The 13,049-nt window shown below is 37.7% G+C and overlaps 1 protein-coding gene across 5 annotated transcripts in view; it reads left to right on the top strand.

Moving 5' to 3' along the window:
* Positions 1–8,446, top strand: part of LOC131431705 (protein sickie-like) — a 477,836-nt gene extending 469,390 nt beyond the window's left edge. For all 5 annotated transcript variants that reach the window (XM_058597568.1, XM_058597567.1, XM_058597565.1 and 2 more), the window contains one exon: positions 204–8,446. In XM_058597568.1, the coding sequence (XP_058453551.1) occupies positions 204–803 (600 nt within the window). In that variant the 3' untranslated portion in view covers positions 804–8,446. The remainder of the gene's footprint in view (positions 1–203) is intronic.
* The last annotated feature ends 4,603 nt before the right edge of the window (positions 8,447–13,049 follow it).

Genomic DNA, 13,049 nt, shown 5'->3' with positions numbered 1-13,049 from the left:
TTTTTAAAGCTGCGGCTGTGATAGCATAACTTCATACGTAAATCGTACATTTCAACAGCTTAACACCACTAGAATTCGAATCAATTCTTACAACAGCATTTGTGCGATGAAGTGAATCACTCGACTATTTATCTCTGAAAATCACAGCAAAATTAAAAAAAAATCAGATTCAATTAAAATTTTCTTTTCTTTTTCTATTCCAGGTCCTAACCGCGAACCACATGGAACCGGTGAAAGGGTTCCTTGGGCGCTATCTGCGCCGGAAGCTGTTCACGATGGAACTGCAATCGCAGCAGTCCCAGTCGCAGTTGGAAAAAGTCCTCAAGTGGCTTCCGAGTGTGTGGCAGCACATCAACAGTTTCCTCGAAACGCACAACTCCAGCGATGTTACCATTGGCCCCCGTCTATTCCTGTCCTGTCCGATGAACCTGCAGGACTCGCAGGTTTGGTTCACGGACGTTTGGAATTATCATCTGGCACCCTATCTGATGGATGCCGTCCGTGAGGGGGTTCAGCTGTACGGACGCCGCGGAGGAACCTGGATCGATCCGTGTACATTCATTCGCGAGACGTACCCGTGGCCCGTGGGGCCAACGACGGTTCCACAGCTGAGGCAAATCACTGCCGACGACGTTGGTCTGGAGGCAAGCGCTCCGGCTAACTCCGAAAATCAGGATCCACTGTTGAATATGCTCATGCGACTGCAGGAAGCGGCCAACTACAATGGCAACCAGGAGCCGGACTCCGACTGTGCCAGTTTGGATTCGAACATGACCCACGACAGCTCGGCTGGGGTTGACTAAACGGGCACGACCAAACGAGAAAAAAAAGGCCTTTGCCAGGGAAACACTTTACACTTGAACGCAGAACAGTAGTGAACGCACGGAGGTGGATGTTAGAGAATATTATACACTGGAAATTGATACTAATATTTACAGAACTTTTTGGGCAATTTTTTAGCAGAGCAGCAAAATCTAACGTAGTCAAATAGCAAACGATCAAATGAGGCGTGTTGAGAGAGAGAACTATTTTGATTTATTTGGCGTTCGGTTTGGTTCGGTTCGATTAATTAACACGGAAAAACAGAGTGCGTAGAAAAAAAATTGACGTCACGTAAATTCACTATCATGCTCCCAGGAAAAACCCACCCCAAAACCGCTCAATAAATTGAATAAATTCAGAAGAGAGGCAATCTAGAAAGTGTTCGGTGAAGCAGCCCGAAACGGACTGCTTTCGTGTACTGATGATCAATAATAAATGCCCGCAGCCAGTAGAGTGTGAGGCCGGGGCGGTTCTTCGGATGTATAACTACAATATAATTAAAGCTAATTGCGAACCAAACCCGAATGTGTATCCCCGGCCAGGTCAAGTGCGGTGCATTTACCGGCGGCTGGTCAAGTAGACGCCGCCGGACGAGGTGTGCGGTCCAAATTGATTGCATTAATGTTATTATTTTTGGAAAATATTAATCTTTTTTTTTTGTTTTGCTCATACCGAGAAGCGTTTCGGTTTTTGTTTGAGAAAAATTGAAAACGGCTACCGGGTACTTCAATCGATTATCGTGTATTTTCGATTGTTGATCATTGTGAAATGTAGGTCAATCAGTTATAGGATGCTTTGTTGTTCGAACACATTTGTACTGTGCTCCATTAAATCATGAGCAAATGCTTTCGATATGATAAATTTTATCCCTAGAGAATGTAGGATTATTGTACCGTTAGTCAGCTCATTAAAACCGCAGGAAAAAAGTTCGTTAATTGTGCAATACTGCTGAATGCCCCTATTTTCATTTTATCCTGAGTCAATAGATTGAGCAGATGCAGCATGTCTCACCTAAACTTGTGATTTTAATAAAATGACTACAGAAGCTGAGATGACTGGAGGCACCGTCTCCTAGTTTGGACAGAGCTTTGCTCTCGTGGCTTTTGTTTTCAGCACTGCACCGAGAAAAAATTTCAAACAGCTGAATTTTATTTTCTTGGGTAGTTGAAACCCTAAAACAGGTGTATTTATTCACAAAGAATTATATTACTATCGGTAAAGTTGGTTAAAATTATAGTCGGTAAATGCTCAAACACCAAACCTATACAGTATCAGTGAATAGTATACATTCAGGCGATTCTTGTCTATGCACGTTTGACGATATTACCAAGCTTGAATTTCAGCACGTAGCATACATTTAAGCGCTTTCGATGTTTTGCTCACGTTCAATATTATCGATGCTGGTTTCGTAGGAATTTAGTATTGATTAGGGTAATGGAACCAACATTCATTTAAACTGCACCGTTGTTTTGGCTCAATGAATGCAATAAAAATTCTTACATGATGCATGATCAAAACTAAATCATTGATTTCTACAAAAAAAAAACATGCAATGGAATATTATTTATCATTATTTGTTGCGATAATAGTCGACTTAATTGTATTCTAAACTTTTTAGAATTGTCATACAAGAAAAAATTTACGAATCATGGTGATAATGCCATATTTGTTGGATATCTTCAAAAGTGGACTCCCTAACTGTAGCTTAGTCTACTGGATAGGAGGTAAGATTTGCTATTTACATTGTCTCATTTAATCCGGTTTAGAAGGATAGATGGACTCGGAAGAACGAAAGAAAGTTCATGTCCTCATTTCTTCTTATTTAGAACTCGTTTTTCAAGGGTCGAAGATCCGTGCAGCTCATAGCATGTTCCCTTCTTTATATTGCGGTGAAATTGAGAGAGCTATTCAGCTGCGGTTCTTTTAAAACGAGCTGTCAGCTCATTTTTATGATTCCATTCACTGGAACAGCTCAGGAGCGAATTGTCCATCTCTACACAAAACTTCCACTTAAAGACTGTCCCAGAAAGTATGGACGCAATTTGATTTCGCTGTAAATAATTCACAAGTGTTAGATATTCAAATTTTATTCGATATACTGATAACATTATTCTCAACAACTAGCTGGCGCATCTTCTTGCGAACATTCCTCATTAAATTTCGTAGAAGTCTTTCTTGGCGACAAGTTTTGACACTTTTTTCCAACCTTTTTCGAACTGTTGAATGGTTTCAGCTGTTGAGACATGTTTTCTAAGATGTGCCTTCGTTAATGCCCAAAATTCTTCAATTGGTCGAAGTTGTGGGAAATTTGGTGGATTCATGTCTTTTGGGACGAAAGTGTCATTTTTGGTAAAATACATTCTACCGTTGATTTCGAGTAGTGGCAAGAAGCAAGATCTTGCCAGAAGACAACAGTATCCTTGTGGCTTCGAATCATGGGTAGAAGTCGTTTTTGTAAACATTCCTTGATGTATATTTCGCTGTTCATTGAAGCAGTGGTGATGAAGGGTTTCGAAATCTTACCGCAGCTACAAATTGCTTGCCAGACCATAGCTCTCTTGCCAAATTTTTCGACTTCAATCGATGTCTCGGACTGGTTTAACACTTGTCCTTCTCGCACCGTATAATATTGTGGTCCCGGCAAGGATTTGTATTCGAGTTTCACGTAGGTTTCGTCGTCCATGATTATGCAAAATTCAAATTCAAATTTCCAGCAAGAATCGTATTGTACAGCTTTCGAACCCTCGGCCTGATCGATGCTTCTTGTTTCGGACTAGGTTTTGGTTGTTTCTGCTTCTTATGGGTTCGAAGATTCAAACGTTCTTTAGCACGAAGAACATTTGACTTCGAAGTGCCCACTTTTTAGGCCACACCCCGAACTGAAACCTCCTTCTTTTGCTCGAACGCCTTCAGTATACGTTTATTCAACTGAGGGTTAGCAGGACCTTTTTTTCGATCCGTTTTCGGTTTATCCTCAAAGGTGTTATCCTCACCGAACTTCCTGATTGCATTTCGCACGGTTTTTTCACTTACTCCTTTTATTTTTGCTATCTTTCTCAGTGACAGTCCGCGTTCTGTGCACCATTTGTACACAATTTTTCGACGTTGTTCTGCTGAAAGTCCACGCTTTTCGAAACAAACTAATGAAAACGAATAAACAACTGCAAAAGTGGTTAGAGAAGAGTGTAAACAACAGGACGCAGCCATAAAAATTGACAGATTCTGCACCATTGCGAAATGGCCGTGCTTTTTGGTTGCGTCCATACTTTCTGGAGCAGTCTTTATTATATAAAATGGTGGAATAAAACGGAATTTATTTTCTTTTAAAGCGACTAAATGAATATTTACAGTATTAAATCGTTAACGCTTGTACATTTTATATTAGCACTTTATAATCATATACAGCTAATTATGACTATAACAACGCTTACGTAAATACAGTGTTTTAAGCATTCAAATTCCAAATATGTAGCCCACATGCGATTTCAGTGCTATCACCTAATGCTTACGGTTGCTTGTGTAGGCTTATCTGATCTTGCAATAACAAACTTGTCTGTTTAGGGTGTTAATGTTGAAATTTATTTGGCAGTTACAATGAAGAACAACTTTCAATTGATAATCAGATTTAACTAAGTATCAAGTTAGCTTAGGCTCAAAATTCGTTAAAAAAAGAACAAAAAATATTATTCCTGCATTTTTTGGGCAATTTGACGAATGGATAAATCTGATTATGAACTGATGATAAATTGTTTTCAGAAATTGTATAGAAAAAATATGATAGCAATTTTGTTTATTTTTAATTTTCATTAAAATATGTTCATATGATAAAAAATCGTATGACTTAGTTGAAAATTTGATGTAAATTTTCTTTCTACAATAACTTTCTGGCAATTTTTTTTCAACGTTTTTTTTAGAACGATCAAATAGAATCAACATATCAAACAAAAAATACAACCTTGACCAAAAAATAAAAATAGTGATTTTTTCTGGAACGATTTTACGAATTCTGACATCACATCAGAGCAATACGAAATCGAAGGTCAGTTTTTTGTTGTATTTCTTGATATGACTCAAATTTTGCATATGCATTTTTTATATTCAAAAAAGACAATTTGCATCAGAAGTTTGTCAGTTTTAATCTAGCGTTACTCTTGAGAAGCAAAAATCCCTTAAAAATTTGAGTGTCTTGTGAGTCCGATCGATTTGGTGTCTTCTGCAGTGTTTTAGGTAATTATAAGGACTATGAAAAAAAACTTAGCACTGTTGAAAAAATATTACCAACTATCCCAGATATCTTCAAACCTCAAGGTGTATGGTTTTTATGATACATAGAATAGGTTGTTAGGCAGGTCTGATGGTACTTTTACATGCGGAAAGGTTCAAAGATTATCCAAAATCGTTACAAAAAAAAATCCCGATTTTTATTCAAACCGCTGTATCTCAAGAACCGTAGCATATAGCAAAATTTTTAATAACATCTTTTTCATTGGAAATTTAACGTTCTTTCATAAAATTTTATTGAAAAATATTTAAAAAAATGCTTGTCATGATTTTCAAAAATTTACATTCTTTTGAAAATATGTAACATTTTCTGGTATTGTTTCTCTGCTTTAGAAATTTGACACTATTTTAATTTGGACTTCAGCTACAACCTATCAGAAAAAAATACTTTTTTCTGATATTTGAATTTTAAATGTTCTTTTTAAAAATAACCAATGAAAATTTTTTTTCAACCGTACTCACATAGTCCTTAAGGGCTGAGGACAGCACCGTAAAGTGGTAGGTTTTTTGCTATTTTCCCGTTTCAAATTAAATTTTCTTGGAAACGATGCAGAATATAGAAAAACCCACCTGAAAATGTCTTCGGAATTCAGTTGAGAATATTCTGTGAAATTTTCAGAATGATTCATCGAGTTTAAGGGTCGTGTTGTATTCTTTTCTGACTGAAGAACTGCTGAAAATTGGAACGCTCGGAAATGCATACCTCTACGTGTTCATCGAATATCTCGGCCTTGAAGGCTTGTATCATAAATCTACCGTGAAAAAGTCTAGATAATTTAGTTTAGATGCGATTAGTACATAAAAACATATATGTTATCGCGATAAAAATAAAGTCTTGTATTTTTCTGTGAAACAAAGTCAATTTCAATGCATCCGCCATTTTTTTTCGCTTTGGTTTCCTGATAGCATTCTGAAAAAGAAGCGAGAAATAATATTAACTCGACAAGGCTGCCAAACACACAGACATTCAATCTTTGTGAAAGTTGAATATTTTTTCATTGTTCATTGGAATCCATTTTATGTCCAACCTAGAGTGACTATAATCAGAGTGGCGACAGCTGTTCGTTTGGAATGACAGCTACCAGTTCCAAACGAGCAAACGACCTGTCAATTCAATGTAAAGCTAATGGAATGTTTTTAATTGTTGCCAGCATTACGGATGAGATGTCGTCACTCTGGTTATAGGCACTCTAGTCCAACCCATACGATAGATTAATGTGATAAAACTTCTCATCAAAATAATAAAATGTATGCTGGCAACCCGGTACAGTTTGCTCATATACGAGAGAGTACAAGAGAAATACGATGCGCAAAGGGAATTGAGTGAACCACGAGGTCGATTTAAAACTCAACACGCGACCCTCTGTCCTCAGACCTTAATGGCATTTATTTTCGGAACTGAATCGCAACAACGTGTAAATACAGCACCAGAAAAGCTCACTCCTTTGGTTATATACTGGAATTCTTCTTCTTCTTCTCTCTGGTTGGCCTCAATTCACTTGAGATGACGTCTATTGATGGCACAGATATCTTAGGTATGTTGCAAGTTATCTTCGTTTTTAATTCATTTGTCAAAGTCGACTATTTCGAATTCTCTTCGCACTTCGCATGAGAAAGGATGGCGTATTGTGAATTCCACCGATAGTCGTCCTAGTTCTCAAATCACATGAGGTCACTAGTACAAATCAAAATACAACTGAAAAGTTGTATCGACTGTCACTTCACGTTTCTCACAGCCTTCTGCAGCTCTGACCACTCATAATTGCGTTGCTAAAACCAGCATTGCATTTTTCCTTTTAAACTACCAGCGCCTACTTGTCTGAAATCAATTCAGTTCATTACTGTAGCCAGTTGAAGGCAGAATCATGTCACCCATCTACTCGCATACGAATGCACTACACTTGACAGGCGGGAGGTTCGCAACAAAAAAAAAGAATTACCAATACTAGCTACATGAAAAAACCATGCAGCTTAAGCAAAATAAACGAAACCGGAAACAATAATTAAAGTGTAGAAACTCACATCAACAAGCAAAGATAGTTTCCCTTAAAATTAGCATTTGTATAGAGACATCTACCCTTTTCAAATCGTTGTCGGACGCTATTTTTGAGTCACAAGTGAAAAAAAACAGAAACTGAACATTTATACAATTGCGCCGTAAGAAGGAAATCGATATGAAGATATGAGGAACCCAAAAACCCGTTAGGCTGTAAATATATAAATATATACAAAAAAACACGGAACCGATTTAATAATAAAAATACTTATATGCCATAAATAGGAGTTTAGATAGCAAACTAAATGAAATCACTCACACGTTAGAAAAAAAAGTAACACGTATCTCATTGTATAGTTCTTGTTTTTCTGTTTTGTACTGCAGTGTAGAATTCGCTTCAAAAGCTTTAACATTTCGCTTATAATTAACGCCAATGGGAATATATTTTTTTCTCATCGTATTCCTCGAACAGTAACTTATTCGATATACATCGTAAACTCTACTGAAATCACAACTCATCGTTATGCGTCATCCCGTCATCAAATAAATAGCTATGTGTTTGAAAATATACAACCTATCATCAACTGTCATACCGAACAAAACGCAAAACAAAAAAAAAACAGACTTTCCAAAGAACCCGACCGCAGATTCCCTTAACCCATCGTCATCGTCCTACCCATGGGATTGCGTCTAACGCACGCAACTCGCTAATTGGCTCAATTGCCTTACTTTAAATTGTCGAAAGGATCAAACGTAACAGAAAAAGGGGAAAATCTAGCTCGGGGGCAGTTTAATTGCAGCCCACCAGGGCAGGAGACGAAAGATGAAGAGAAAGAAAAAACTTTGCAAATCTTATGAAGCATCATCATCCACGCGGAACAGAATTCATAATTCGTTCCAATTGAACCGTCATGATGTCAATACGCCAGACGGTACCCAACCCTCAATTGAACGGTTTGATTAGTGCTTAATAGGGAAGAATACACGCCAGAGAAACCGGGCTGCTGGTAGCTGGCAGCGATGAGGAGATCAGATAGAAAAACCTAACCTAATCTGTAATATGCCAATTTATTAATAACGACTAATCGTAGCTTTCGGAAGGAGAGTGTTTGTAAAGGAGGGAGGGGGCGCTAGTGTTCCGGAACACTCCAGAGATGGGAGGGAAACAAAACAAAACAACACAAACTGGAATCAACTATTATTAATACTATTATAATTATTATTATTGCTATTATTATACAAACAGACGACGGCAGCAGCAGTTGCGAAGAAGGCGACCCAAAACCTTATTGAACACTGAATTCAATAATAAACCAACCAATGGAACGTGATTTAAATTATTTAAAACGGTATCTTTTCTGACTGTTATCCGAAAACCTTGCTATCTGATAAGAAACTTGCGATGGGATACCAGAATGTCCTGATCTTTCTCTTCACAGAGTAGGTATTTAAACAATCGGAGGACTTTTTCTTCACTTTCAAGTTAACTTTTTTCAAATTGATCCAAACCGTGAAGGTTTGTGGATATGTTGCCTTCATGATGCCATAATATTTCTCGATTAGGTGATCATGCTCGGAAAATTCACGTCTTGAGGTCTGCGGCTAGTCGGATAGAACAACAGGATTCCAAATCAAGTCAAAGCATCGATAATCCTCCCAAAGAATTCAGTGGATTGGATAATTTTGGTACTTTTTCTACCTCTTGTTCTGTATACCATTCCAGGGTGGATTTCGCGTAGTGACAAAAAGCTAATAATGTTTCTGAAGAAGGATGTAATAAACATCCGAAATACGTAGGGTAAGGGCTTCCTGTTTCATCTCATTTGTAAGAGTGTCACCACAAAACCCCGATTTTGCCACTAAAATCACTATAACTTTCCACTGCTTCATTCGCCTTGCTCCACATTGAGAATTGATTCAAATTTCATCAAAATTAAACTAATATTCATGAAACAGCTAAAAACACTTATGGTGTGTTCACCACTCTGCTCCTAATTTCATCTCAATGGATTTTTATCCATCCTATCGTTGGTCCTTTATTCATCCTACAAATTAGTGATGGCGACAGCAATCAAAACAAAATATTGCACTATTACACTCTCAGGTTCAAAATGTCAGAACTCTTCTTAAAAATGGCCTAATGCCAACAATGAGACTGTGGTATCCTGAATTATGCGATATCCACATTGAGTATGATTGGGTTAGCGTATGTATGGAAGATCTATAATAGAACAGAAACTGGAACAAACGTGTCCCCAGCAAGCCATTCTAGTTTTATTTATTCGACCAGTTCTTCTGTCAAATTTAAAACTGGTCTACGATGCCGTCCTATTTTTTGTATATTTGAAACACGAGTGAAACACTTCTGGGGCTGCCAGTTTATCTTGTTATAAAATTCAGATTAAAATTTTGAAACTGACATAAATTATGAATCTAGAAAGAACTGTAAATCTTGAGACGAAAATGTGTCCTAAATTGAAAAGTGAGATTATTTTATATGAAAAAGGCGGATGGGTAATGTCAGAGACATAACTGGATGTCGTGAATACGAAAACAACTGACATGTTCTTCAACACTTCCGAATATCAATTAGTTGATCAATTGTATGAATTATGCAAGCATTCCCTTTTTTCCCATTTTTCGCAAAAACAAAGAAGGCTTCACTTGATCTCGATTACTGTGAATTTCACACAGCGAAAAGTTCACAAATCTAATCAAACTGTTCTAGATTTGCACTAAACTGAGGATATTTACCTTCGATTTGCGAAGAAGAAATCCTAATAGTTCTTTAGAAAACCTTTAGAGCCATTAGCACGGCTGATTTTGTGTGATGCTCTCCACCGTTGTCCACTTTTCGTTGTTTTTTCATCAATGCAAATGACTGGCAGCTGTGATGTAATCGCTCTTGTTCGGAAGCGAAACTAGCTTTGCAAACGACACAAAATAAATCTGCTCGCAGTGGCGATAGAATCCAAACTGATCCAATTTTTGTTGAGAGGCTTGTTTTTATCTGATTTCGTTTGTAGCTTTTTCACTAATGGGCGGTCCTAACGGCTATAAAACTAGCCGCATACAGAATTTTAATGTCGATCATTTCATTTCGGATTTGCATTTCATTGAAAGATACTATCAGAATGCTGTACGGGATTCATTCCTACCTTTCAGAAGAACCAAATTGTGGAACTCACTACGATATTCAATACTTTTCGGAACATTTTCTCGAACTATTTGTTGTACAGCAGCAGATATTTTGTTCTCTTCCTCAGAACGCATTCTGATTGGCTGGTGTTGACATGGGTCAAATGAGACATTTCGATTCTATTGGTAGTTAGATTATATAAATCCTTTCAGAGATCACTGAGATATGAGCTTTCAAAATACGAGAAAGGGAAACGCGCCTTATGAATTATCTTCTTTGATACTCGTTTATACCAAACATTTCTGAAAAGTTTAATTTTGAATTATTTGAGATTATGTCACACAACTGATAATTTTATCATAAAATTGTGATCATATTTCCGATGGCGTGTAGCAAAAATTATGTTGATTCAACATGAGATATTCACATTCAAAAACTTATCACTCTCTCAGAGGGTAAATTTTGAAAAGGCACCACATAGTAAAGTAAGTCGTATTCACGACAAAAATCATCATTTAAAAAAGTCGGCGTTGAACAGTCGTTCGCACCGCACGCGTATAGCTCTTGGCTCCTGGAATTTTTTTCTGGCTTCCTCGAGTCTTTTTAAAGACTAACAATTAGTCAGCGTTTCTCAAGGCTATACAAAGAGTGATATTCAAATATAATCAGTCTTTATTAAGACTATCACAAAATCAGTCTTCATCAAGACTTTTCCAAACTAGGAGTCTAATCGAGGACTACTTTAGCCTAGTTAATTTAATTTCAAATTCCATTCACTTCGAAAATGCCTGCGTCCAACCGGAAAGGCAACAAGTCTAAGGCTAAAAATAACTCAATACGGAATGAATCAGAATCCGTTATTCAATTTTTTTTTAATAACATTCACGATCTTATAGAATCTGAATCTATATATATATAAAAATGCAGAGATCATTCTTTGTAATCGCATCACGTAAGAACGGATGGACGGATTGAGATGCTTTTTTTTTGTTTGATCAGTTTTTACCCCCACCGGGTTCGTACATCAAAAAAATTGAGAAAACTTACCGGAAAAATGGGAAAAACCAATAAAGTTATTTTGTATGGACAATGGAATTTTCCACTGAAAAAGTCGCCAATGATTGCTAGATCTACAATTGAGGTTTGGCGCTCAACGAGTTGCATAAGTGCTTGGCCGTCGACGGAAAGAATACTAGATCGTTGAAAAAATTGTTTGGCGCGCAACGAGTAGTTTTGGGTGGAGACTTTACATGCATGCATGCTTAATTCTTTCTGATATTGATTCTCAGGACCGAAATCAACGCCATTTATTAATTGTAGATCGAATAATAAACAAAATGATGTGGTGGTTCGAGATGAGTGTTGGTACGATTATTAAACGAATTCAGTGTTCATGTAGAAGTTGATGGAAAATATTTATTAAAATGGTAATTTAAACTTTCAAATGTCCAAGACGAATATCTCATTTTTTCTCTGGATTGTTAATCCAAAATTGATCCTGTGATTTTCATGCTACAAACATTCATCAAACACGACTAAGTATAACCAGCAGACTAGCGGTGAAGCAGTTTAAGGAAAAACGCTTTAACAATTTCATTCTTTCCGGATTTGCAAAAGAAATTTTAAACGTCTTCAGTCTACAGTTTAGCCTTAAAATGCAACTACAAGCAACAAGTCGCGAGGACAGATAAGCAAATTTACGGAATCAATTTAAAGTATTCAACTTGGTCATCTCTGCACCACCCTTATGTCGAAAAAATTAGTTCGGGAGAGATCAAAATTCTCTGTTCAATGCACTGACTCAAAGGATAAGTTGACTATCGGTGCATTTGCTTGATTTTTCTGTAACAAAAGCTTTGAACATGTTCAAAATAATTTTGGATGATACTTCTTCTTTGGTCCGAAGTTAATGTGTTGAATATGAATTTGCCGTAGTTCGTTCATTCTAGGCCAAGTAATTAGAGAAATAATTGAAAAAAACATTAACGTTTGATAATTCTGCAGTTCGAAAAAATAAATTCAAAATATAGTTTCAGGCGAGACGAAGTTCGATGGGTCAGCTAGTGTAAAAATAAAAGACAACGGACGGACTTCCCTTCCGTTGATTCTATGCCGTCTAACAATATTTACGAGATTCTTCCTGAATCCGATTGTAGCGACATAGAAGAAAATTTTTCAAAAATTCCCAAAATGGACGCTTGTCGTTCTGGAAAGAAACAACAATCCGTGCCTTCAGTTACCTTACCTTACCTAACAGCTATAAGCCTGGGGTGTCCTTTGTTGTATCAAGCATACGTCTCCACAAAACTCGGTCCATGGCTGCTCGTCGCCAGCCACTCAAGGCACGGATGCTTCTGAGATCACTCTCCACTTGATCGATCCACCTTGCTCGCTGCGCTCCTCTTCTTCTTGTACCAGTCGGATTAGCTTCAAGAACCATTTTCACTGGGTTGTCGTCCGGCATCCGTATGACATGCCCAGCCCATCGTAGACGTCCGATTTTAGCTGTCCGTATGATAGGTGGTTTTCCTAGCAGCTGTTGCAATTCGTGATTCATACGCCGTCTCCACGTTCCGTCTTGCATCTGCACTCCGCCATGGATGGTCCTCAGTACCTTTCTTTCGAAAACACTGAGGGCGCACGATTCCCTGCCAAAATACGTCTCCGTGTTCTCTGCTGGTGTCATTTTCGGCGGTCACCAGTGAGCCCAAATACACGAACTCGTCAACCACCTCGATATCGTCACCGTCTATCAATATTCGTGGTGGGAGGCGCAGTGTTTCTTCTCTAGAGCCTCTTCCTCTCACGTAT

This window comes from Malaya genurostris, chromosome 2 (genome assembly GCF_030247185.1).
Source record: "Malaya genurostris strain Urasoe2022 chromosome 2, Malgen_1.1, whole genome shotgun sequence".
Taxonomy (NCBI): Eukaryota; Metazoa; Arthropoda; class Insecta; order Diptera; family Culicidae; genus Malaya; species Malaya genurostris.
Note: the sequence above shows the minus strand (reverse complement) of the source record. Positions and strands in the feature narration are given on the sequence as shown.